The 27,469-nt window shown below is 44.4% G+C and overlaps 1 protein-coding gene across 1 annotated transcript in view; it reads left to right on the top strand.

The window, feature by feature from the left end:
• The window catches only part of Rapgef4 (Rap guanine nucleotide exchange factor 4), a 117,315-nt gene that overhangs the window by 49,639 nt on the left and 40,207 nt on the right, over positions 1–27,469 (top strand). Inside the window, 7 exon segments of the mRNA XM_038338012.2 lie at positions 7,158–7,242; positions 7,737–7,797; positions 9,942–10,018; positions 10,351–10,497; positions 12,285–12,400; positions 17,201–17,289; positions 20,566–20,647. Coding sequence (XP_038193940.1) covers positions 7,158–7,242; positions 7,737–7,797; positions 9,942–10,018; positions 10,351–10,497; positions 12,285–12,400; positions 17,201–17,289; positions 20,566–20,647 — 657 coding nt within the window.

The following is a 27,469-nucleotide window of genomic DNA, read 5'->3' as shown; positions in this document are numbered from 1 at the left end:
CTCATACACAGAAGATAAAAACAAACAGTTCTTTCTTTTTTAAAATAGTAGAGTGTTCTTGTGAGACATTTTCTGGAAGAATATTAGGTATATTCTATTCCTGAGCTCTACCAAACACCTTGTCCTAAAAGCATTTAGGGTGTAGAGTCTCTGACCTGTGGAACTGGGACCCCATGTCTTATGGGATGGCACTCTTTCTTACAAGCAGAAAGTTTTTGCTGTTTGCTGAGAGTTTATATGGGTTTCTAATCTCGTAGAGACAAGCAAAGCCCCACTACATAGACTTGCCAGTTAGAATGGAAAATAGCTACTTGCATCTAGCAAACTTCTTGGTGGTTAATTTGAGAGGGTGGCATCTGGGCAGGCCACCTCACTGTTAGTCACAGGGAATGCCCCTGACATGCATGAAGAAGAGTATTGGGAGGTGGAAAAAGCAAGCAAGCAAACAGACAAACAACAGCAACCTGTTTCTCTAGACAAGAGCACGGACCCCTACCACACTTCCTTTTAAGGGGGTTGGAAGAAGTAAGATTTATACAGTCTCAAGAGCACCTGAAAGTGATGGGAGGCTAAAACATGACAGACAAGTAGAGTGTCGGGTGGATGTGGTAAAATCCTCCATCAGAAACAAACGTCCCTCCAGAAGTAAACAAAGCACTTGTTGAAAATTAGAAGCTTAAACATGACTTGTGCCTGTATTTCTATGGTTGACTTCTGTGAGTGCTGTCCACACCAGTCTGGGTCTACCAGATGGCAGGTCTACTGGAACCAGTTTACTTGATTTCTCAACTGCATATTGTCCCATTCCCTCAACCCCCAGGCATGCCTACATGCTTCTGGGTAAATGGTTGAATCCCTCATTTTACCCACATCCTGACAGCTGAGGAACTGCCTCTGACCTTGATAAATTCCTTGATAAAGCGGTGTTTACCAGCAGTGTCCAATATCACCTGAGCCCACCCAGCCTTTAATGTACAAACTGCTTCTCCCTCCATCCCCATTTATTATCTTGTCTGTAACTAGACATCACTGCCAGAATGCAGCCCTTGCAGAAACTAGGCCTTTCCCCAGCGGGATCCAGCAAATCCACATCAATGTGGCACCACGCAGGTTTGTAAAGAAGCAGGGATGCCTGACATCTCTCCCTGTGACATCCGGAGAAGGACAAGTAAAGACCAGGGACATTCACCAGCTGCCACTCAGAACATCCAGAGAGTCAATTCACTTCCCCGGCCTTGTAGGTTCCCCTTCTGAAGGTCCATGGGAGTTATCTCCTCCCCCCGTGCACCCCGTTTCCTTTTCCTCTTAAAAGCCAAATTGCCTTCAGCCCTTGGGACTCTTTCATGGCCGTTTGAACAGGCTGGGGACTAATTTATAGGATCGCTTCTCCATTTCCTCCTGTCACCCCCATAAAGACCAAAGCACGAAAGGTGCCTAATGCCACTATTTGCTATGAGAGACCCGCTTTGAAAACTACGACTTTGTTCAGAGGTTGTGGTGGGGAAGGTTCAGTGTCAGATGTTCTCGGGTGCTCTTTGAGGGCTTGGGGCAGATCAAGTGGATACCTGCATCTGAGAGCAAGAGTGGGGAGACGAACCTTCCCAAAGATGCTAGGTGGCACAGCAGCCCTGAGCTGGTGCCCTTGGGAGCAGCCAGATGTGCTGTGGCTACTCCTACAGCTGACATTGAGATTCACTCAGGCTAGGAGGGGGATTCACGTTTTGATTTGCTTAGGTGGATGCAGGTTGACTAGACTGGTTTTAGCTTCGTCTGGCTTTTCCCTTTAGTATTAACCTCAACTGTCAATCCTAATGACATGTTGAGGCCCCAGAGGGACAGGGTCCTGGCTCTGGGCAAATCTCTTATGAATGTTTTTATTATCACTTTGTGAATTGTGAGTAGACTCGTTTTGAAAAAGTAAGTCTCTTCCTGTCTTGCAACCACTTGCTGTAAACAGGATCAAAGAGCTCCTGGCAACCTCTGTCTATTGCCAAATGGCAGCAACCAGCCTGGTCATTTCATTGAACACTTCAGACCACGGAATTGTTTTCTTGTTGTTGCTGCAATGTTTTTCTTTTTTTTCCATTCATTTGGAAGCTAGCCTGTGTTTAGACATTGTTTGATTCGGTTTCAAAGGTCCCCCACATATTTCACCACAGCACTTGGTCAGTCCCTGCAGAAGGTATTATTGCCATGGGTTGGTTACTGAAGAGAGACGGCCAGGGCTGGGGCAGGCTACCGCTCGGGTTTCTGTATTCTAGGGGTACCCCACGAGAGCCTTTCCTACAAGCAGTAAGGTGGACCTCTCTAGGTTTCTTCCCAGCAGGCTCTGCTTCATGAGAGATGTGTGGGGTCAAAGAGGTCATGCCTCTACTTCCCATTTATTGCCAAAATAAAGAGAATTTCTCCAGCCTGAGGCCACTTCATATCCTTTCTGGGACAACCGCTGACCCTTTATCAACTGTGTGTCTCTGAAACCATTACATTAGCTCTGTCTACCTTTCTCAGGCTCCATCAGCCACCCTAAGAATCCTCGTTGGAGATCATCTCAGAGAATAGGTTTTTGTCCCATGATAAACTCTGCCATTGTCCCTTGCTCAGTGTGGTAAGTGAAGGCCAGGGATGGCCCAGAGTCCAGTTGATCTAAGCTGATGATCTACTGAGACCCAGCCAGGGATGGCAGAGTCTAGTCGATCTGAGCTGGTGAACTTCTGAGACCCACCCCTTGCGGGCTCATGTAGCTTGTCATCTGGGCCATCCCTGTCTTCTGTGGGTGTCCGGCTCCAGAGCTTTCAGGCTTAGTCTGTCCATTTCCATCTGCTTCCCACTTCCCAAGAATTCTGGAGACTTCGGGTCAAGCTCACTGTGGGCTGTGGTGGTGATGTCTGCTTGTTTCTTCCTAGGCCTTTCATACTACAGACAAAACTCTAGCCAAAAAAGCTCCTAGCCCACTGGGTGCCATTTGCCTGATCCACCTACCCACACACCTCCCCTACACTCATTTTGATGCAGAGTAACTGGCTGTGTGGCATAACTCCATGGATATACATTTTTCTATTATTTGTGGGGAAAAGTAGATTGCCTCTCCTTGTGCCCATGGAGGCTATGTCCTTAGATGATCCATGGATACTTGAAACTGTGGATGATACCCAACTCTGTGTGTGTGTGTGTGTGTGTGAGAGAGAGAGAGAGAGAGAGAGAGAGAGAGAGAGAGAGAGAGAGAGAGAGAGAGTTGGGTATCATCCACCATATTTATAATAGGATCTAGTTATAAATTAGATATAACAAAGTAAAGGCGAAACAATCAGAATGATTTACGATGAGCTACTTGAAATTTGTAAATTGTTTACATCTGGAATCTTCCATCTGATAATGTCTGATGTCAGCTGACTGCAGGTCTGTGAAATTACAGAGAGCAAAAACCAGACAAGGAAGACAGCTGTCACTATCTGTCAGGGCGTAAATCAAAATGATGTCTGCGGTAGACAACTCGTATCCCTTAACCTCAGTGGGAAGAGTACAGAGCGTAAACCCCCACTTCCCTCAGACCACAGGCCGAGACCTGCTCCTCGGCTCTGCTGGTATTACTGCTAAATTCATCAGGAATTTCAAGAACGCCTGTCTGTGAGCCGTGATAAAAACTGGCCCTTATAATAATGTCATCCTGCCTTTGCGCTGTAGTTCCTGCGTATACAGTGCTTCGTGTGCCATTGTTCACGTTATTACATCATTACTGCAGTCCCACGCAGTATTCCCATCTCACGGATGCAGAAAGACGCCACTGGACTATTAGGCAAGCGGAGGGTTCTTAGGTTAGACCGCAATCCCAGAGCACAACGCCTTCTTGACACCCTTCTCTTGAGAAGAGCCTAGTTAGGAGCAGGTCAGCAAACAGCACCCCTCAGAGAGTGTTGTAAATTACCACAGCAACCCAGCCTTGGAAGGACAAAGGCTGTTGAGCCCAACGGAGGCTTGAGGCAAAAGGAAGCATCCTAGGTAGAAGGTAGCTGCAGGAAGTCTTGAGGACATGAAGCGTGGTGTGTTTGAGGAAATACCGAGGTGTGCAGATGGCTGGAGCAGACAGCACAGCTGTCGGGAAAGATTGACAGTAAGTGGTGACAGATGAATCAGGAACAGTAAATCAAGGCCAGGCTTCAAAGAGCCTCAGCGGATGCTAAAGAAGTACTGGGAACTGGGATGCGTGACCCAGGGAGTCACCTGAGGCCAGGAGAGAAGGCTGTCTGGGGATGAGTAGCTCCTGGGTCTACAGATGGGAGCTGGGGCCTCTCCCCAGGGAGAGTGAACAGAGCAGTCCTGGGTGGCAGAGCACAGTGAAGAACAGACGGGAAAGGACGGGGGCGCGGGGGTGAGGGGTGACGGGGGACAGACAAACAGACAGGACACAAAGCAGTAGGGATGAAGAGAATTTAGGAAGGAAGGCCCCTGGTGTATGACACTAAACCAATAGAGCATGTTTCAAAACTAGCCATTAATGTTACCATCTTTACCCCTTCCCATACAGATCCTAAGAGTAATTTGAATGGCTCAACATTGGCAAATCTTGAGTTTATTTCCTTGAAGAGCTGACAGTTCATTATGTTTGAAATTACAGATGAAATGTAATTTTTTTTACTGTAATAGCATTTGTAAATTCTAAAGACAACATTTAAGTCTAAATAATTTAATGTATTAAATTGGGTGATTCAAATAAAATTTAAAATTCTAAACTTTAAAAAGACATCCGAACTAAGCAATAACGATTTCATATCGTCACTACATGAATATTCCTAAACACCCATAGATCTGCTCCCCTAACTCCAACATTGAATCAGCCGAGAGTTCAGAACTGATTTCATACCTGTAAACCTTTCTTTCTGAGGTTGCCCCCCACACCCTCAGCTCAATCCTTACCTAGGAGGTGAGGCTGTCCAGTCTGCTTTAGACAAACATCTAGGAACAACTGTGCTGTCACAGCTGAAGTCAAGAAGCCCAAACAGCGGGGCCTCTCCGCTCCTCAAGCTGAAGAGCTGTAATCCTATTATGCCTACCTGGGCTTTCCCCCATGGCTGCCTCTATGGCCGCAGATGCATGGGGCTGACTTGATTGACTTTTAAATCCCCAAGGGTACTCATTGCAAAATCCCCACATGTAAGTCAAGTGGTAGATTGGGCACTTGCTAAGAGGGCTTGGCTCCTTTGGCACCCCTGGGGCCCAGCTTCTCTTCAGTGTCTTTTGAGGATCTGCACTTCCTAGGTGACACAGCTAAACGCTAGACCAGCGTGCCATTGTGTTCTTCAGTGATGATCCTTGGCAGGAAATGAATGTGGTCGGCATCTCCCAAGTCCTGGAGTCGTGTTTGTGCAGTTAGGATTAATAAACAGGTCATCTTCCTTGGAGTCTGGGTAACAAGGACATAGAATTCTTTTGTTCATGACAAAGCTGCCCTTGTGAAGGTCATGTGTGAGTCCTAATGTTTTCTTCCCCCCAGCTATCTCCAAGTAGGCCTGACACTTACCTTGTGCAGTTATGTGTTTGCAAACTTATTTAATCCAGCTACCCATTCCCGCATATTTACAGTGCAGTTCGGAACACTCCACAGTTGATTTAAGTCCCAGATGTAAATTACCGGACTAAACGCCACACTCTGCCTTAAGTTTGTTTCACTTTGGTTTGAGGTTTGGGTAACATGTTGCTGGGCTTTGTTTTCCACTTACACGAATAACTATGGAGGTACGCTAACACCCACGGCTCTGCGTAAATCTCGCATCTCTCTCAAGAAGGAACCATCTCTGGTTTTCCCATGGAACCCTAAAGGGATGGTGTCGCAGTTACTTTTCTATTGCTGCGATAAAACACCATGCCAACAGAATTAATAAAAGAAAGAGTTTATTGGAGCTCACAGTTCCAGAGGGTTAGAGTCTGGGACCGTCATGGTGGGGAGGATGGCGGCAGGCAGGCAGGCAGGCAGGCATAACCCTGGAGCAGTAACTGAGAGCTCCCATGTTGAAACAAATCCATAAGGCAGAGAAAGCTAACTGGACTTTTAAAACCTCAAACCCACCCCCAGTGACACACCTCTTTCAACAGAGTCACACTTCTTAATCCTTCCTGAATGGTTCTACCCACTGGAGACCAGGAGTTCAAATATATGAGCTTATGGGGGCCACCCTCATTCATCCCCACACATGATGAGTGTCACTGCGCACGCCTTTTCTCTACCTTCCCAGCCTTCTCAGGATTAATAACCTAGCTACAACTTTCAAGAACATGTTAGTCAGACTTCCTTATATTGCAAGGAACATAAAAAACCCAAATTACTGACTAATCTTATCTCTTATCATTAATGTTATCGAATGCCCTTAGTGGCTCCAAAATAATTTTAGGCACAAAAAGCGGTTAGGAATTTATTCAAACTTCTTATGCTAAAAATAACCCCTTACTCCACACAACAGAAGTATATTTCTAACTTTATATAGTACTAAGTTTTGGCATTTAAAAAAAATCAGTAACACAAATCATTAACCCTTTGTGGGCCATGGTAGTCCATAGAACAGAGTTTCAGATATATGGGCGTACTTCCCTTTCCCTCTCTTTGAAATCCCAGGCGCTGTGATTTGCCTTGTTCTCACTGGATGCACATAGCTCCTTAGGGTTGGGTAAGAAATCATCCCGTATTAGAGTCCTCTGGGAGGAGTATCGTGTGCAACCTGGAACAGTAAGAAAAGCAGTGTTACCCTTTTGTTAAGCTACGATCCAACACCAGAGTTCAGGGAATGTGAATCCATTGTCAAGGTGATCAGCCAAGTGTCCTCGTGTTAGAGGCAAGTTTTATCATTGTTGATGAAGGATGTAATAAGAAGCAAAGTCTTATAATTATCTATGAAGTGTCAGGTAAGTTAGCCAATGACCATGTAGGGGTGATTGTCCCCCTGAGATTGGAAGGGAGAGGAGCCTGGGTACATAGAGCTCCTCCCATATCCTTCCCACTAGTCAGGACATTCACTTCTGGTACCTTGGGGGTTGTTATGGCACAGTGTCTCCCTCAGTCAGCATCTTCCCATGTAGAATAAGCCCCTGAACATGTTACTGGCCGCGGTATCCGTTTCCTTATTTGAATCTTGTATAATAACATGTTTCGTCATTGTCTTTCTTTGAAGGCCTGGCCAGAGGACTGTGGATGACCTAGAGATTATCTATGATGAGCTCCTTCATATCAAAGCCTTATCCCATCTTTCTACCACAGTAAGTATCTCTTAGTCAAGCTGTGACACATGGGCATACATTCAAACACTGTACACACACACACCACACGCACACACACAAATAAACTTTAAAAAAATCACAGACCAACAACAAAAAACAGTATCTGAGCCTAAGAAATGACTCAGCGTGGGTGTAGGTACAGACCTGAGGTTCAAACTCCATTCCAGTAATCCTCATGGTGGAAAAACTCTCACGCATGTTCACTGTGGCCTACTGGCACCCCACAAGATCAATAAATGCCACCCAGGGGCTGCCTGGTGGGAATTTGTTATAAGAGTTTCTGTTGTTTTAGTATAGACCTTGAGATCCCAGCAGCAAGTCTACTGAAAGTAGTTCTGGATGACAGGAGTTTGTATAACCGAGGTGAGAGAGACACCTGAGGTGAGCCTGGGGGCAACAGCTGAGGGCACCCACACTAAACACAAGTCCCCCCTCCTTTACCTCACCTTCCCACAGTCCTCCTTTCCTTCTAGGTGAAGCGGGAGTTAGCGGGGGTTCTCATCTTCGAGTCTCACGCCAAAGGAGGAACTGTTTGTGAGTAAGAGTCCTAATGCAGCCCTGTGCCTGGCCGCACCGCATGCGGCTCAAGGTCAACGCCGTACTCTCCCTATTGACCCCAACCTGGAAGGATGGCACGGGGCACTTGCCCTTTTCTGGACCTGTGGCTATTCCAGCTACGTCCGTTAATCTGAAGTTTGGTGGTTTCCCAGCGCCATCCGTGAACCACTTGCCTGTCTGGTCCTCCTGGTTCTCTATCTACTGTTTCAACAGTGTCTAAAATGGGTGGAATGAAGTTTCTGCTCTTCTCACAGGGCTGTGGGTGGTAGCTTCCATGGTGACTTCATTTCAACCGGTGGATTGGAAGAACTAATTTGGGACTGGGGGATAATTCAGTTAACAAAGCACTTGCCTAGCATGTGTAAAACAGTCCCTAGGCTCCTATCCCCAGCCCTGCATAAACCCCAGGGGATCAGGGGATGGAACTGGAAGGGTGGCTCATGCCTATAATCCCAGCACTTGGAAGATGGACGTAGGAGGGTCTGAAGTTCACAGTCATCCCTGGCTATATAGCAAGTTTGAAACCAGCCTGGGTTACATAAAAGCCAGTCACAAAGAAGTTTAAATTAACTTTTTAAAGAGCTAATTTGGCTTATGAAATTTCCTGTTACAGTTAAAGTCTTGTGTCTCATGGTCTTCTTCACTTTGCACCATGGGCTCCAAGCCCAGGAGGATTTCTTGGCCTCAGATACTCCCACCATGTCAATCACGTGGGGCATCTCTCTAAGATCCAAGCTGTCATCCAGCCCTGTGATCATATCTGGAGGCAAGAAACTCTGGTACTAGTAGAGAGGAGCAGTGTTCCCGAAGCTGGTATTCCCACTAGTCCTACAGAATCCTCCCACAGCTGGGGTTAAGGCCAGGAAATGGCCCCTTGCCTAATCGATGGCAGAATCAGGAGATGAGTCAGCAAGGCAAAGGTTCTCAGGGGTTCTGTGCCAAAGAGAAAATGACAGCTAGGTATAAATGGGCACTTCCTAAACCCAGTGACACAGAACACTTTGCTAATCGACATCAATGAAACAAACTTCCACTTTCCAAAGAAAGTGTTGTTCTTTGGTAGCTACATCACAATAATTAAAAATAAATGGGAAATGTGAATTATAGATGCAAAATGTGTTTTGAAAAATCATATCTTAAAATATGTTGTTTTTGGTCGCTAGGAGCACTGTTTCTAACTCTGTCACCTCCTTCAGCAAGAAAAGGCATTTCTTTGCCTTTTCAGAATCACGTTCCTATTTTTTTAATTTTTGCCTCTTAATTCTTTTTCATCTAATTCAATTTTTTTTTTTTTGGTTTTTTGAGACAGGGTTTCCCTGTAGTTTCTAGAGCCTGTCCTGGAACTAGCTCTTGTAGACCAGGCTGGTCTCGAACTCACAGAGATCCGCCTGCCTCTGCCTCCCGAGTGCTGGGATTAAAGGCGTGCGCCACCACCGCCCGGCTCTAATTCAATTTTTGCTTGTCTTTTACTTCTTTCATTCAGATCCACTCGTGTTCACTGTATTATGAAATATTTATGTTTTGGATGAAAACACAGACTATTGAAATATTTTCTTTTTTATCAAACACTCCGTGTCTACAACAGTTTAAATGTTTTCCAAACGATGAGACTGCCCACTCCAGCTGCCTCATGCCCCTTCCTTCAGTCTGCCCTGCTCTCATCCCCCCGGAGAGTTCCTATTCTGAATATCTTAGTTATCATCTAACCAATTGAAAGCATATGCAGAGGTACATATTTATCAACATGCGACAGCACTGATTTGCATGTTTTCAAACTTTGCATTACTGGTCAGGTCACTTTTAAAACCTATTTTCTACGGCACAATGCTTTATGAGTTGTGGGGGAAACATGCATTCCATTAAGAAATGGATGGTTGGTAAATTGATACCCAGTAAACACCTCCCTTTCAGGGCAGAGCAAATCATACCATCTCTTGTCCTTTCATGTTCCATAGGAAGACAATAATATTCCACCTGAATTAGTTAGGATTTGCCAGTAATTTTTTTTTATTTTATGTATGTGTAATTCTGGGGACTTAAAAGTGATGATTTGATAAGCTGTAATTTATATTGATGTGCTTCTATTCTTGTCATAAGTCTCTTTATCTTTTTGTGTCTAGTGTTTAACCAGGGGGAAGAAGGTACCTCCTGGTACATTATTCTAAAAGGATCAGTGAATGTAGTCATTTATGGCAAGGTATATATCTATATATATCTTCTTCTTTTTTGAAACTTAATTGTGTTCCATTTGCTAGTGTTTCTCTAAGGAGTAACAAACGTTGCTGCAGACTTACCACGGCATTGTTACTAGCTGTAGAAAAGACATAATTTCATCTTTGATCATAAATTTTCTCAATTATTGCACTCAGCCATTCATTGACTGTATTTACTCTGTGAAAGAAAAATTGAGCCTTTTTAATTTATGTGATCCTGGATGCAGCCCATTTATATACACAGTGTTTGGGAGTGTTTGGGAGTAAAGAAAGAGGGTGTCTGACCCTTTTTATCTGAATGTCCTGCTCTCCCCAGGGTGTGGTCTGCACCCTGCACGAGGGAGATGACTTTGGCAAGTTAGCTCTTGTGAATGATGCCCCACGAGCGGCCTCCATTGTTCTCCGAGAAGATAACTGTCACTTCCTAAGAGTTGACAAGGAAGATTTCAACCGGATTTTGCGGGTGAGTTGAGAGGCAGAAAGATATCCCATTTCCCCCCTTCTTGAAGAAGAAAGGATTTGAGTGGACTGTTCACCCCACCGGACTGCGGCAAAGGGATGCGCTGTGACACTGGCCTGCTCCGTGTGCTGGTGTACAATCTGGAGACCAGCAGCAGACATCCAATATTTTTCTGTATCAAATACTTCTACATGTGCCTGCACTGCTCCATGTGAATGGACAATAATAGCAGTTGCCTTAGCAAAATATCCAAAATGAGAAGTCTCTCACTGATCTTGATTACGTCCCTTTTAATGCCCTTTTCTACCCTACTGCCCAGCCGAGTGGCAGCTTCCCTTGGCCCCACGTCTTCTCTGTGGTTCGTGTCCTAACTCTTCCCAATTCCAAACCATTCTCATATCATTTCACTATTGATTTACTGAGTGCTTTTAATGGAAATTAATGCTTTGTCTAGTGATATTCATCTGCCAGGTGGTAGTGGTACACACCTTTAATCCCAGAACTCAGGAGGTAGAGGTAGGCAACTCTCTGTGAGTTTGAGGTCAGCCTGGTCTACAAAACAAGTTCCAGGACAGCCAGGGTGATCCAGAGAAAGCTTGTCTTGAAAACCAAAACAAACAAAACAACAAACAATAATGATGATGATGATAATGAATAATGAACTAGCAATAATAAAATTTATACCTTTGAATAATATAGGGAAAGGTGGCATAGGAATCTGATTTTATCCTTATCCAGTGTCATTTAAAATGGAGGCAAAATATTATTGTTAACAGGCTAGCCTCAAAATCTCTTCCATGAGGCTGTGAGTTTAATAAATAAATATTAAGAAAAAGTAGTAATATTTTCAGAGTGACTATTTTAAAGTATATTAATGTTTAGGTGAACTTGACTAACTCTGGCGTTTATACCCATGAGGTTACACTCTGCCAAAAAAATTATTTGAGAGAGTCATATTTGGACCGTTTTTGTTCCTTACATCATTTATAAAGCCGTTCAAAACAACTGAAAAGGGCTTGGACCGCATTTCTGTTTGATTTTGAAAGAACTGTTGCTTGGGCTTCGGAAGATGGCTCAGTCCATAAAGGGCTTGCTGCACGAGCCCGAGGCCTTGAGTTCAGATCCCCAGAACTCACCTAAGAAGCCAAGCACAGTAGCGTGCATCTTTAGCCCTGGAGCTGGGAAGGAGACAGGCGGACCCCTGGGGCTCGCTGGCCAGACAGTCTAGTTGAGTCAGAGAGCTCCAGGTTCGATGAGCGACTCTGTCTCAAAGAATAGGTGGAGAGCGGCTGAGGTGTAGACCTCTGGCTTCTGTGTGTACACCTGCACAGGTGGAGTGCACACAAAGGAACATTGACGCACATACATCCCACATGTGTCAAAATCAATACAAAGCAGTTGCTTATTTAGATAGAAGGGCCACTCCTAAGGATCATGGAAAAGGACTTTGCTGAAGCTCGGTGCTGTTTGCCACATATTTCTAGGGAGAACAAATGCCTCTGGTTCTCAGTTAGCCTGCTCCATGCCCTCCCCAGAGATTTCCCACCACCACACCAGGCCCCTCCGGAGATTTTCTGAGACTAGGGTAAAAAGCAGTTTTCAGACCATATGCTTCAAACCTCATCTGGTCCTCCCTCTGACCGTTCCATCCCTTGACTTTGAAAATGGCTTAATTTGTAGACGCGACAATTAACATCACAAGCGCCAAATGAGTTTCTGAAGCTTTGGAAATTTCTGTCATTGTCTGAGTGAACGGCAGCATCTGTATGTGGTATAATTTGTGTTTGCAGGACGTTGAGGCGAATACAGTCAGACTTAAAGAACATGACCAAGATGTCTTGGTGCTGGAGAAGGTCCCAGCGGGGAGCAGAGCTTCTAATCAAGGAAACTCACAGCCTCAGCAAAAGTATGTTTGCATCCAACACTGTAATTGCCAGACTATGATTAACCTTTCACATGGTATCATGTCTACAATAGCGTGTTCTCCCTTTTTGTGGAAGATGGCAGTGTGTATGACTTTTTTTTTCTCTATTGACTAATCACACATCTTGTGGCACATAATGTATCCATTTCTGGCACCGCATTGAGCTTGGTGCTGTGTAGAGCAACGCCAGAGAGAATATCGTCCTTCCCCGAAGCCTCTCCCTCCACACTGTTCAGCCATAATAGCTTCAGAAAGACGACCCTGTAAGAACAATGTAAGGAGGCATTGCCAGGCAGCTCAGGGCACAGGCCCCAGGGATGAGAATCTGTGCTATCTGAGTATCCTAGGGAGCTTTCTCAGAAAGCGTTTTCACCTGGTTATCAGAGCGACTCAGCATCACGAATGAAGCTCTGAGGTTGAATAGAAACCATGTGCTATCTCAGGGCTTCCCGGGTCCTCATTCTTGCCAGCATCAAGTAGGAATTTCACTTCGCAATTTCTTAGGCTTCTTGTTTAACACGAGTCGTTCTCAGTCCAGCTGGGTTCAGCATCAGCTCTTGCTGTAGCTTCCTACCTAAGACTGTGTCATGAAATGTACCCACATTTGAGCTGAGACAAGAGACTTAGAAACGCCTCTAGGAAATCAGGGCTTCTGGGTTTTTAAGTGGGGATTAATTTTCAATCTGTGTATAAGAAAAGCAAATGAATGTTTATTTGCTAAAGAAACATCACCAAATAATATGTTGAAAGAGCGTTTTCCTTTGTTGCCAAGGAAAGTGGGGTTTCCTTTATCAGAGCGCTCACCAAAACTGATGAATTTCTATTGTTTCGACTAAAAGCTTATGACTCAGATGTTTTCATCTGGATAAGTCAACACAGTTGAGAAGACAGGAAGAAACGTATTATTAAATAAGCACAATATGTTTTGCAAATTTTGTCGAAATCCTCACAACAACCCCCTCTGAAAGGGACGGAGGCATTTCAGCTCTCGTTGGCAAGTGGTTTGCTCAAGGACTCAGAACGCATTTGACTCCTTAAAGCAGTGGTTCTCAGCCTTCCTAACGCTGCGACCCTTTAATACAGGTCCGCATGTCATGGTGACCACCCCAAGCCATAAAGCTGTTTTCACTGCTACTTCATAACTGTAATTTTGCTACTTTTATAAATCATGATGTAAATACTTGAGATGTAGACTATCTCATATGTGACCACTGTAAAATGGTCGTTCAGCCCCAAAGGGACCCACAGGAGGCTGAGAACTGCTGCCTGAAAGGGAAGTTCAGCCTGACCAGCTTTCTGCTCCTCTCGCTTTCTAGCTTACAGTAGCAAAACAGAGTGGTAGAGTCCCTGACTCCACGGGTCCCCAAATACTCAGAGAGTCAGGGATTCATCTGCACATGTCCACGTGTTTCCCCCTGTGGTTGTTCCTTAAAAACAATACAGAATGGCAGCTCTTTATATCACGTTTTCTTTTCATGAATATGGTGCTATCAGAAACCTAGAGCAAATCAAAGGTGCATGCATGCTATTCCGTATGAGGGACCGGGACAGCTGCATGTTTTGATATCAGTGCGCATGCTGGTACCAAGAGCGGCCGAGTGATAACTAGGTAAACGGTGAACTTCAGCACTCCGTGGTAAATGCTGCAAGCCAATAGAGTTTAAAGGGGGTGCCCTTAGAAAGAACTGCATCAGAATCTGTTCTTTTGCTTACCAAACTCTAAGCTTCCCTTCCAGATTTCTCTATTGCTTATTAATTACCTTTGCTTTTATCTGTTCTTTTTGTGCTGGGGATAGAACCCAAGGTCTCATAAGTGCTAGATAAGAACTTTCCCACTGTGCTATGGTTCCAGCTCTTTTATCTCTGTTATTATCCATTTTTGATAGTTATCTTTGTAGCCTACTGAGGAAGATGACCACAACAATTTTGTGTGTGTGTGTGTGTGTGAGGGTTTATGCTACGTCCAAGATTTTTATTTATAGCTAGATGATTTTGCAGATGACTACATTCTTTAATACTGTCTCATGTCTCAGGGAAATTGTGCTATCTGGAAAATTCTCTTTAACTTTAAAACATTTGATCAAGAGATGCCCTTGAGGCCTCTGTTTACCTCTTGCATATACAAAGGAGGAATCAAAAGCCTGTGTTTATTATAAGTCTTCCAGTTTATAAATTCAGTGGAATGAAAAGCTGAACTAAAGGCGATATCAAAGAAGACACCATGTGTCTTACATTTATTTTAGTATCATATCAATTTTTCATTTGTGTCCTGTCATCCAGTCCAATTTCTTATATAATTCAAAAATAATGCACCCGTACATTTTTGTAGCAAGCTATTTATGAAATGTCACTCACTGAGTACCAAACAATGCACCACACAGTCAGCTCCCTAAAGAATGGAAAGCTGATCTCTCAAGGGGTCATGTTCCAAGACTGACCAGAGCTAAAAGGACGGTCCCTGTAAGTAAAATTTATGACTGATGTTCTCGTTGACTTCGATAACATGCCAACAACCATGTCTGCAGAGAGACATACAGTTGAGGGTATCTGTCTGCAGAAATTGTTCCTTTTGAACTCGGAGAACATCGTCTTCTTGATAGCAATGATGTTATTTTTCTGATTTACCTTTTTCCCCCTGAGAAATCCAGCTTAGGTGATGTCTACCCATTAAGCTTTCAAAACTGCCTGACTCCGCCCAAACCACTAAATACTGAGCATGGCATCAATGTGGATATCAAGTTAGGAGCTGTGATGACGGATTCCCTGTGACATGCCCTTTGGGGGCATGTCTTGGGTGCTGGGTTGTGAGAATGTAGTAAGACAAGACCTTGAAATGCCTGTCCTTTTCCGGGTGGGGCCTGCCTTTTTCTTTGACTGGGTTTCCCTTGCGATGCTCTCAGCTTGGTTACAGGAAGATCCACTTTCTTGTTCCTCCTCTCCCAGCACTTGCTTTGTTTGTTCTAAATGCAGACTTGGGATTAGGAAAAGATTTTCCTCTCACAAGTTTAGGACACCATGCTGGCTGATATAAGGTAGCTGGCTGGGGTGTGCTTTTGACTGGAAGGAGGCAGCTTTCCTTACCAGAAACCGACAAGAGCTGTACTCTATGGTCTCAAGCACTAATGACCTCACATAATGAGGACTCTAGCAGTGAGCGCCTGCCTATTTGTCGTGTGATGTAAAGTCAGAATCTGATGTTTTAGGCCAAACTGGGGCCATCTAGAAGTTCCACGCCTTCTTTTTCTCTTCAGTCCCCTGTCCAAACTCCTGAGTTCTGTGGAGCTAGAGGCTAGGTAAAGAATCCACAGAGCTGTACCACTAGAGGGAGTCAGTTACCAAAGAAAGATCCAGTGGGGTGTGACTGGCCAGGCAGGCAGAGCCTAAAGAAGACACTTGCTCTCTATAGAGGTGACAGCTTGTGTGGCTTGCCAGCGGGTCTTTAGTCTATGTGAGCAGGCAGAACATGCTGCCTAAGGGAAGTCCAAACAAGGAGAACAGTTATATAAACACAAACTGCTTCAGAATTAAAGTTCTGACAAAGGACGCATTACCAGTGGATCTCGCTCCCCAAACAATAATGTAACATGACCCGACCCACTCTGTGTTCAGTTAAAGAATGTGTTGACCTCTTATTTAAATACAAATTGCTTTCCAAACAGAACAGGGAAGTCCCCTCAAAGAGTAAGACTCTTGGTGACACGGAGAATTTCCTGCTCGGAGTGAGCTCCTGGCAGCCAGGCCTCTCTCCACCAGAGCGTTTGCTGGATAGAAACAGGCAAACAGTCACACACAATCGCATTCTCTAAGGCTTGCCAAACAGTTCCCCACCAGCAGAGCAGAGGTAATATAAACAGGGGTACCTATTCCAGACCCCACCTAGTGGTCAGGGCATAGTAAACACCAGTAGGTGTGGCTGCCCTCTCCACTGCCACTGCCCCTCGATTTCCTGGCTAATGTGGCCTTATGGTCCTCCTCTGGCAGCTTGTCTATGAATCATATTCATATGTCTGAGCTGTGGCTCAATAGCAGAGCACTTGCCTGGTACACACGAGGCCCTGAGTTCTGTTTCCAGGGCTGCTTCACTCGCTCTGTTTTGTATGCACAGGGTCACATTCTCTCGTGTCTCTTCCATCCCTCAGGCAGGAGGTAAGACCCTAGTGATGTTGCAGGTGCTCTTGTCTTCTTCCCACACCTCCTCCACAGTCTCAAACGGGCGAGAAAAGTGCATTAGTGAAGAAGGCAAAGGAAGCAGGGTTCCCCCTGAGCTCCATTCTGTCTCTGCTTTCCAAACACAAGAGAATGTTCTTTGCATTGTGATATTCCTTTCCTGTCATTGAGCCAAGTGGGAAGGCCAGGTCTGAGTTCTGACTGACACCTGCACCATCTTCGTGTCCTCTGCCCCCCTACAGCTATCACTTGCTGGTCGCCCCGTCTCCACTCTGACTGCTCCAGGGGTTATAGACTTCTTTTCATTCTCTCTTGGAATAAGGCTGGCGTTCCTCAGCTTCAGCTGTGGGGGCTGCTCTCTTCGATGGTCCTCTAGTTCTACATGGGGGGGGGGAAAGAACATTTTGATAACTGCTTCTGTTGACTGTCTTTCCCCTGCCTTCTTGTGTTCTAGGGCAGCACACACGGTCTCCCTCACCACGGAGAACATACTAGTCATGAATAGTTCATATGGTGTATTGGGATCTCAATTTTCAAAACTATACGTCAGTAATTCGTTTCTCTCAATGAATGCTCACTGGTGTAAAACTAATGCCCTTTTGATTTCTTGTCCAGGTATACTGTGATGTCAGGAACGCCTGAAAAAATTTTAGAGCATTTTTTAGAAACAATTCGCCTCGAGCCGTCTTTGAATGAAGCAACAGGTACGTGCCCATGAGAGTTTTATGTGTCCAGTAAGTCCAGGTGTGGAATTTTGAGGAAGAAAACCCCGATTCTCTGTCAGTGCGTGCTTCCGAGGGAGTCCTAGAGGGGTATCAGGTGCTTTCGTTCTCAAAGAGCGTCCCTGGGTGGTGCAGAGCTCACCTGTCCCTAGCCGTGGTGCCATTTTGTTCAAGCTCGTTAGGCATAGACTTTTGCAGACATCTGTTAAAATGCCATTCACTTTCACCCACACCCAGAAAGTGTCCGTTAGCTCTAATGCTCAGGAAAATGGCCTCTGATAGCCCTGCAGTTCTGGAGGTGTAGCCCAAGATGGCGGTGGTAGTAGGTTGATTTCCTTATGGGGGCTTTGAGGGCTCTGATGAGAGTCTGATCCATGCCTCTCTCTACTGGGGAATTAAAACAGTACATGTTCCTCTGAGAGGCATCCGTAACCCCAAATAAACTAGAGTTCCAAGGCCAGAGATCAGAAAAATGTAGGTGGGATTTTTTTCTTTGCCCAAGCTGTGTCATTGAATAATGTAAGAATCTCCATTTTGTTTTCTAAAATGAGTGATGAGAGCCAAAGGAAGATTCCAGTGTATTAGCAATTATGATGTATGTGGTGTGTGGGGGTGGTGTGGTGTGGTGTGTGGGGTGGTGTGTAGTATGGTATGGTGTGGTATGTGGTGTGGGTGTAGTATAGTGTGGTGTGGTGTGGTGTGGTGTAATATGGTGTGGTATGGTGTGGTGTGTGGTGTGGTGTAATATGGTGTGGTATGGCATGGTGTGGTGATTAGTATGGTGTGGTGTAGTATAGTGTGCTGTGGTGTGGTGGGTGTGGTATGGTTTGGTGTGGTGTAGTATGGTATGGTGTGGCGTGTGGTGTGGTGTGATTAGTTTGGTGTGGTATAGTATAGTGTGGTGTGGTGTAATATGGTGTGGTATGGTATGGTGTGTGGTGTGGTGTGGTATGGTGTGGTGTAGTATGGGCTCATGCCTCATTATATCTAAGGAAAGCATCTGTCATACACTACTGATAGGGGAACAAAGATACCCTCCTTTGGTTTCCTCTTAGGGAGGTAGGAATCGGGATCAGTAAAGAAGGGATGGGTGGAGGACTTACCTCAGTGGTAGAGCCCTAGTGGAAACACGCCCCCTGGGTCCTATGCCAGCTCTCCTTCACCCCTAGATTAAAAAGAAAAGAAAAAGGTTGGACACTAGGAACTGGTGACTCTGATGGCTGCCACGCTGGATGTGATTTCTGACGTTAGAGATGAGGCTAACATCATTGTTTAATATAATACTTCATTCACTGCAGTTTCCCTGATGGTTTTTTATAAGTAATCCCCATTGCTGCTGCAGATACGAAAAACAATCCTAGCTCAGGTCCATGAACTGTGGATAGAGCGGGAAGGAAGGAACTTGTGGGTTCACAGTGTAGGGAGCATAGTGGAGCCTGGGTGCACTAAGGAAATGGACACGGCTGGCTATGGCAGTACATCTCCTGATGTACCAGACTGTAAGTGTGCCTTCCTACTTAAGATCTGTGAGCGTCCAAGCCTTTTGACTTCTGTGACCAGCATCAGTCAGCAAATTAACTGGGACAGCCTTTTCTAGGGTATGGCTATTTGAAATAAATTTTCAAGAGTTGTTGTCCATGAATAGAGAGAAAGACCACATTGAAATGTGAGGCCGGTTGTGGTGGCGTATGCCTTTAATTCCAGCACTTGTGGGGCAGAGGCAGGTAGGTCTCTGTGAGTTCTAAGCCAGCCTGATCTCCCTAGTGAGTCCCAGGATAACCTGGGCTATGTAGAGAGACCCTATCACAAACAAAAAAGTGAGGGGGAGGGGGAAAGTGCTGGGTGATTGGTCACACTGTGACCAGCTCCTCAGCCTTCAGGAACCCGTGGTCAATCTCTGCCTTGGCGAATCAGAAAGTCCTGTGGGGCTGGGAATGTAGCTCATTGCTAGAGCCCTTGCCGAGTGTGTTCAGGGGTGTTGGTTTGATCCTGGGCACCACAAGAACAAATAAGCAAATAAAGAGAATTTAAATGACTGTAGAGCACAGACCTTCTGGGTGGCATGAAAGGCAAGCATTCTCTAAAGTGTCCTTCTGTAATTAAAACTAAGCTCCAGACAGCTTCTCTCTGGCCTCTTTTCTGGCTGAGCGTAAGAAGCCAGCGTTGAATGCCCAGTGACACCGGGGAATGGCAGCTTGACTTTACAACATACTACAATGATTACGCATACAGTGATTAAATCTTAGCCATAGATTCAGGCTCTGCGGTATAATATCGCTAAAGACATTGGATTGGAAATCTAACTTAAAATTTCACATTTCCCCCATTTTCTACTCAGAAAGTTCCACAAGTCTTGACGGGTAAAGGTCCCCCACCCATTCCACTCATTTTTTTCCATTTTAACTAAAAAAGCACCTTGGGTTCTGAGTTTCAGTAAAGTTCCTCCCGGGGCTTTTAGGTTTGTCTGCACACGTTTTCCCTTCGAGAATGCCTGGATAATGCCATCCTTGCACTAAAGAAGCACCGTGCATGCCGGTGATGAAGTAAATAGAACTCAGTCCTGAGACAAGCCTTCCTTCCCTCGCCCTTCCCTTCTTCCCTGGCACAGAGCAGGCCACTGCGCTCATCCACAGGCTGGCTTTTGCCATTTCTGGCGCAGCTCACAGGCCTTATCGTGTCTGTTTTGGCTGAGCCCCTCGGCCCTCCAGTTCTGTGCTTTTACTCTCTCCATTTCCCCACGGTTCTATCCTCCTCTCTCCTTTCTTGCGCCTTCTGGAAGGAGGTAAAAACAAAGATAAAAGAAGAGAGGTATTGCAACAAAGGTGGTAAAAAATAGACAAATGGCTATGTGTTAATTCAGCCTTATGCTCTTGCCCTGTACAATTCTTTAATATACAAATATGTTCAACATACAAATAGCATATATAGATATAGATATTTAGGCATATAGATTGGTGTGATAGCTCATGATAGAGTTGCTTGGTGTTTGTAAGGTCCCAGCACAGAAAAAAAAAAAAATTATTTGTGGCTAAAGCAACCAAAGCTGCACATACAAGGCTAACTTTTTTGTAAATATTTTTTTCACTGTCCTAGGAAATCAAATATGATCTTAAGGTTTGTTTGTATCATTAATTTCAGAAGGCGGCACCCACACAGAGACACACATACCTAAATAACCCTTAAGAACAAGAGAACAGATCCCCTTGCTGCCTAGAGATGACCACAAGAACGCAATCTCTTCTCTTTTCACCTTTCCAGACTCGGTTTTAAACGACTTTGTTATGATGCACTGTGTTTTTATGCCAAATACCCAGCTTTGCCCTGCCCTGGTGGCCCAATATCCTTTTGCTCTGGTAAGTGTCTACTCTCAGAAACACCCACACATACCCGGCCATTGCCTCGTTCCCACTCCCGAAGGTAAGTCGTGTCTTAGGTGGTGCTCTACCTTCTACTCTTATCAGACTCCAGGATGCCAGCATTTTCCTCGGTTAGATGGGCATCTGCCTTTTGTTGTCTATGGGTTCTACTAAGTGTATGAAGTATAAGCCAGTTTACCTCAGTGTTTCGGTCCGCTTTTCCATTGCCCTAACAAAATTCCCAACACCGGGCTGTTTATAAAGAACAAAGTTAGTATAGCTCACGGTTCTGGAAGTCTTGGGGACCAAGCAGCTGCATCTGTCAAGGCCCTTGCCCTGTGGCATTAAATGACAAGAGCAGAAGTGTGGGCAGGCACGTGCAGGAGAGACAAAACACAAAGTGTGGGTTCCTCACTCCTCACAGTGACTCCTCAGTCCCAGAGAGTGAGACATCACTCCGCTCCCTGAGGTATTAGCCCTGCCCTTAGAGAGAGACATTAATCTATCCAGAGGACAGCACCTCCATGACTAATTGTCTCTTACTGCTTAAAACCTTAAATGCCATTCAGTCTTCAACCAGATGTCAGAAAAGATGAACCCAACCTAAACTGTGCACTCAGGAAGGCAAGGCTGACATTTCTTTTGAGATTGATTCCCCGCCCCCATTACATAACGTTGTCTTAAAGCAAAGATACAGGACTAAGGACAGTCTGCTAGATAGACATCAAGACTGCATTTGGTTTTATGGCACACTTTTCAAAGATGGTGTGAGCCAACCAATTGGTGAGCTTGGAAATCATAGGCATTCAAAACGCTAAACTGAAGAAAGGAGGGTGAATTTTGTGGGTGGGGGTTTTCCATCGATTTTGGAAGAGACGTGAAAGTTTATTTTCCAATCTGCGTTATTTTCTAAAGTCACAAAAAGCTTTGACCCCCAAACACTTTGCACCTTCTTGAGCAATTAAATATATTCAAAGAGATTGTCACTTTATTTCTTTTTTGAGCAAGCCAATCAATGCTGCAATGTTTCCTTTTCAGAATTCTAATTGTTCCTACCTCATTCTCATTTCCCTTGCTCACCCGTAATTCTCTCTGACGTCAACAGAATGTGAGGATGGGGAGGGTTTCAGTTGAATGGCTATTACTCAGAGGGAGCTGCGGAGAGTGAGATTTGGGTGTTTATTTGCCTGTAAACTATATTTCCAAGTAATGCCCTGCTTAATGAGTCTTACCTATATTATGTATTCTTTCAGGTTCATCTTCAGTTTTGTAAAGTAAAATTAAACTATTCAGGGTCTCTTCATGCTCTCTTCTCTTATACGTGATGACATTATGAGACCTTTGAGATTTGCTGGAAAGAAAATAAAAACCACTAATGAGCGTGCCTTATTTTTTCTCAGTGGTTAGCATGCCAGTAAGCCTAAGCAAGAGAAACCAAAAGAACGTGGGAGTTCGGGTGGGCCAAGCCTGGCTTTCTAACTTAAAGCTCCCACACGAAGCTTGTGACCTGTATCTTCATTTCTTAGCTTCTCCCTTTAAAGAGGGACTCAGAACGTTCATGATGCTGGCTGTTTTTGAAAAGAGCAGCTCTGGAGGGAAGGTTCAATGCCATGCCCAGCAGAGAGGGGTGGGGGCAATGGTGCTGGCAAGGAGAGAAGAAGAACGAAAGTAAACAACACAGACAGTCATAGGGGACCTGCCTTTCTGGTGCCAATTCCTTTCTCAGCAAGACTAGGGAAAGTTAGGCTTATAGAAAGGGCTGTAACTAACACTAACTGGTACCTCCTATCTTCCTCCTTCCACTTAAAATTCTCTTCACCATTCTAGTTTGGATCAGCTCTGAGTTTCAGACCACTCTTCTAAGAGCTTTGGACTATATACCATCACCTTATCTGTACAAGATTCTGTTGAGTTTAGCCCTTAGCATTCCTTTGCAAATGTGGACCTTAGAGCCCCCACCCCAAACGTTGAGTAGTATCCCGAGGCTCCTTTGGAATTATCATTTGGTTTCTCTATAATTGATTTCTTTAAAAGACTTTCTTAAATTTTTAGTGATTCTGTAACCCTTTAATTGCAGTTTAAGAACATTCTTGCCAGGCAGTGATGATGCACGCCTTTAATTCCAGCACTGGGAGGCAGAGGCAGTCCGATAGAGTTCTCTGTGAGTTCAAGGCCAGCCTGGTCTACAGAGTGAGTTCCAGGATTAGCTAGTAGCTGTTTACACAAACCCTGTCTCATAAAAAGGGGGGGGCTGGAGAGATTGGCTCAGTGGTTAAGAGGCATTGCCTGCTCTTCCAAAGGTCCTGAGTTCAATTCCCGGCAATCACATGGTGGCTCACAACCATCTGTAATGAGGTCTGGCGCCCTCTTCTGGGCCTGCAGACGTGCACACAGACAGAATACTGTACACCTAATAAATAAATAAATATTTAATAAAAGGACATTTCATTGACTATACATTGCATTTATACAGGTTTATCTTTGCTTCCGTTGGGTTTTAATTGTAAAACAAAAGGGCCTTGTTTAACCAAAGAAAATGCCTTATAGAACTTCTACCTGTATTAAACATTCTTGGGGCTCTTTAAAAGGTTCATTTAAAAGGGCTAGGAAGAGGAAGAAGAGGCCTTTTTGGTTCTAATAGTTCTAGAATATGAAGACCCTTAGGGATCCCATTTGTATATTTCCTAGGAGAAACCCAGGGATATTCCAAAAACTAGTAAGAGGTTCCCTTGTAGGTAGAGAGAATTGAAGGCGGGGCTCTGGGCCATGACATGGTCTAGTCACCACGGTTCAGTCTATGTTGGTTCAGTGGCCACTACGTTAAACTGGGATTGCGAAACTGAATCTGATTTGATTACCTGTCCTTGTTTTAAGTTTACATCGCCGCATGAGGCTAGTGGCTACCACATTAGGCTGCAAAAGCTTCGGCCTTATGTTTGAGGGGCAGGAGATTCTAATGAGGACTGTTCTGTGATGGCCAGAGATGATGTCCCAGGAAGCCAAGAAAAGGGGCAGGGCTCTATCCTCAAGGTCATATATGTGTAAGGGCGTGTATATTACAGTTTTCAGCCCTCCTTTCCTCTCAAGGAGATGGCGTGGATAGGGCCCTTAGGTGAGTTACTTTTCTGGTTACAAGCAACACAAACCAGCTGTGACTAACTTAAGGAAGAAAGGAAAACCCATCAGAAGGTAATGGGGTACCTTGGCAAAAAAGGATATTCCAGTGATCCTTAGGAAGGGGCTTGAGCAAGCAGGAACATAAGGCTTTACTGGTGGGACAGATTCATACCAAACCTTCTGTGCCTTTGCGTCATTCCCACACCCTTGGGAATGAGGGTCTACTTGACATGCGATCCGTAGGCATCCTGGGTAAGGGGAGGTGAAAGACTTTCTGTATAGGCTTATGGGGGGAGCCTGACAAAAGAGAGTGAGTGGAGAAATGGCTGATGATCAGGTAAAACAACACAACATGTATGTGTATATGCATGTGTGTTGTGTGTGTGTGTGTGTGTGCATGTTTGCTGCACCCCAGAAGAAGCAGGGGTGTTGAATAAGCAGTCAAGTAAGTCAGTTGGCTCCCTCGTTCCTAGCACGGGCACAGAGATGGTGAATTACTTAAGCCCATTTTGCGACTTTGTGGGTTTGGTAAAGTACAGAGTGTTTTCAGAGTGCTTGACATCCCTGACTTTTCACAGCAGCTCTGCAAAGAAGTACTCAGTATTTTTTTTCCCTGTTCTTTTTCCAAATCAATAAACGAGGATAATGAAAAATTATGATTTGCTCTGAGAAAGGTAATTACCAGCACAGAAAAGATTCAAGCCCGAGCCACTGACACCTATTTCTATCCTTAATCCACATTGTGTGTCTCTTCCAGTTTTGCTTTTAACATGGAAAAAAAGGTGGTAGAACTCAGTTTAACATTAATATATCAGCCCTTTTATGTGCTAATGAGAGAGACTCTATTCATTAGACACACTTTGGACATGATTTGACCTGATGAATACAAGTGCTTTATAATGAGTCTTAAAATCATATTTGTTCACTTCTATACTTTTCATTCGCAGCTTTTTTAAATCTTTGAAAAATCTGCATTTAAAATTCAATTCAATTTTCCTTTAGTTTAAAGAGAAAATAAAGCTGCCCATATATAAACCTATCATTTCCCAGATGGAACTATGACTAACATTTTCGGTTGTGTATTCTTGTCATCCTTTTTAATACATGTAGATAAATACTTTTAAAGAAATTCTCATTCTGTTTCCCATCCCTGTGTGTGTGTGTGTGTGTGTGTGTGTTCCTGCACACAAGGGCATACATGCACATGTATATATGTGAAGGCCAGAAGGTAGCCTTGAGTGCTGTTCCTCAGGACACATCCATGCTGGTTTTTGAAGCAGGACACTGGACTAGGTCATTAGGCTAGGATGGCTGGTCCGTGAGCCTTAGGTGATCCACCTGCCCATACCTTCCAGCTCTGAGCTTACAAGTACACATCACCATGCCTGGCTTTTTTAGGCAGGTGCTAGGTGTCAACTTTACGTCCTCAAGGTTGTACAACAAGGCTTTGGTCAGCTTGGCCGTCTCCCCAGCCTGATATATAGTTGTAAATATGAGAACGGGACCATGTTATCATTTCATATACTTTTTCACTACAACAGGATTTTATGAATAGCTTTCCAGGTCATGGGGTATCTTTCTGAATATCAACAGTTGTTGCCATTTTCTTTTTTTGGTTTTTCGAGACAGGGTTTCTCTGTAGCTTTTTAGAGCCTGTCCTGGAACTAGCTCTTGTAGACCAGGCTGGCCTCGAACTCACAGAGATCCGCCTGCCTCTGCCTCCCGAGTGCTGGGATTAAAGGCGTGCGCCACCACTGCCTGGCTCAGTTGTTGCCATTTTCACAACACTGTCCCTGCAAAACTTTTCGGTTGCCATGGAAAGAGCAAGAGAAAAATCCACCTGACATCTTTCTACTGTTAAGAGTTTTATGAAAAAACATTCCAATAGTTGGGAAAAGGAGGGGAAGGAAAGGGGGAGATAGAATGTTTTGTTTACAGTGTTTGGGTTTTTTTAAACCAAATTTCTCTCCTGGTGTCTTCATTTTCTGCTTTGAGGTTAAACTCTACCATAGCCCTCAGCCCAGTGGGTGACCGCTATGCGTTAACTATATTTGAAATTTGATCACTACTGCCACCACGTTGAGTGTTTTCATGTTGTTTGCTTTTCCAATACCCATTCCTCAAACACAAGACCAAAAGAAAGGATGTATTACATATCTCACTTGACACAAAAGAATGATTGAGGCCGGGAGGACCAAGGAAACACTGGAGAGTCTGAATCTACTGCCAGGAAGAACATATCACAGGGACGTAGCTGTTGGCAGTCTGTGTTCCAGTTGCCTCACCGGTATGCAAGCCATCACTGGAGACCAGGCTGGCAGGCTTAGTTCTTAGCTGCTCTTGCAGACCATCTCGAGGCTCCCGTGTAGACTGGGCCAGTGAACATTCAGAGAAAGGCTTCTTGGTTTTCTGGGCAAAAACAGTGGAAATATTTAAGACAGAACAGGAAGCCTCTAAGCCCAGTTTCTAGGACTAACCATCTAGGGCGGTAAGGAAAATGAAGAACTCAAGGATAAACCTGAGATGAGTCGGCAGTCACAAAGATGGGGACTGTGATGGCGACGTCAGCATTTGGACCAGTCTGGAACTTACCCTGCCAATATATTTTTTTTTAATGTCAGTGAATACCAGTCTTTGTTATTTAGAATGAATTCTGACTGAAGCTAAAAGGATCCTAAGTGATAAATGGGTTATATTTAAATGTATAGAATTTTAAATACAGCAGTAATTTTAGTTCAATATTTTCTATTAGCATACTAATTTTCTTTGGCTGAGTATCAGGACAAATTTTATGCTTTTGATATGAAAGTAATTTATTTAGTTTCCCGAATTAAAAAGGCAAAATGGAATATAGATTTGCTACTAAGTTCTAGCTAAAACTGTCCTTTTATGTATCTTGTTCCTATATAGAAACAAACATAACAGGGTCTCGTTCTGAGAAGACAGCGTCCCCGTCAGTCATGGCTCTGTGAACCTGATCAGGAAATGTTATCTTTATGAATTGGCTGGGGCTCTCAACGGGAATGCATATCAAAACTTGTTTCTGTTGTAGACAGAAGATTAATAAAGCAGTTAATTTCATAGTCTTGAGATGAAGTGAGCTTTCAGGGACATTCTTTAAATTTATTTTTTAAGACTTATTTTTATTATTTTTAATTATGTGCATTTGTATGTCTGCATATGGGTATATGCAAACGAGTGTGGGTACCCATGGAGGTCAAAGGCATTGGATGCCCCTGGAGCTGAGGTTCCAGGCTGTTGTGAACTGCCCAGTGTGGGTGCTGGGAACTGAACTTGAGTTCTCTGGAACAGCAGTTAAGTGTTCTTAAGTTCTCAGCCATCTCCCCAGGCCCTCTTTAGATTTCTAAATGGAAAAATTGTCAACTTCAATTTCCTGGAAGCCAAATATACTATAACCCCTATTTAATTCTGGAAAAAGTGTGTCTGTCTATCGCCCTCAGAACAGTTCCCCTGGGCAGTTGTGCAGTTTGAGGATTTCTTCCTGGTAAGGAAGTGTTGATTTGCTGATATGAACTCGATGCCTTGATTTGAAGGAAACAACCATCTTGGCAGCTGAGCAGCAAAGTTCCTCAAAGACGTTTTCTCAGCTCATATCAGTATTGTGGGGTGTGGCCTCTTCAACCTGCTTCTTCCGGTAGGAGACCTGAGATAAGGCAGTGCCCCCAACT

The sequence above is a fragment of the Arvicola amphibius genome, chromosome 7, assembly GCF_903992535.2.
Source record: "Arvicola amphibius chromosome 7, mArvAmp1.2, whole genome shotgun sequence".
NCBI lineage: Eukaryota > Metazoa > Chordata > Mammalia > Rodentia > Cricetidae > Arvicola > Arvicola amphibius.
The sequence above is the reverse complement of the archived record's forward strand: the minus strand, read 5'-3'. Positions and strand labels throughout refer to the sequence as shown.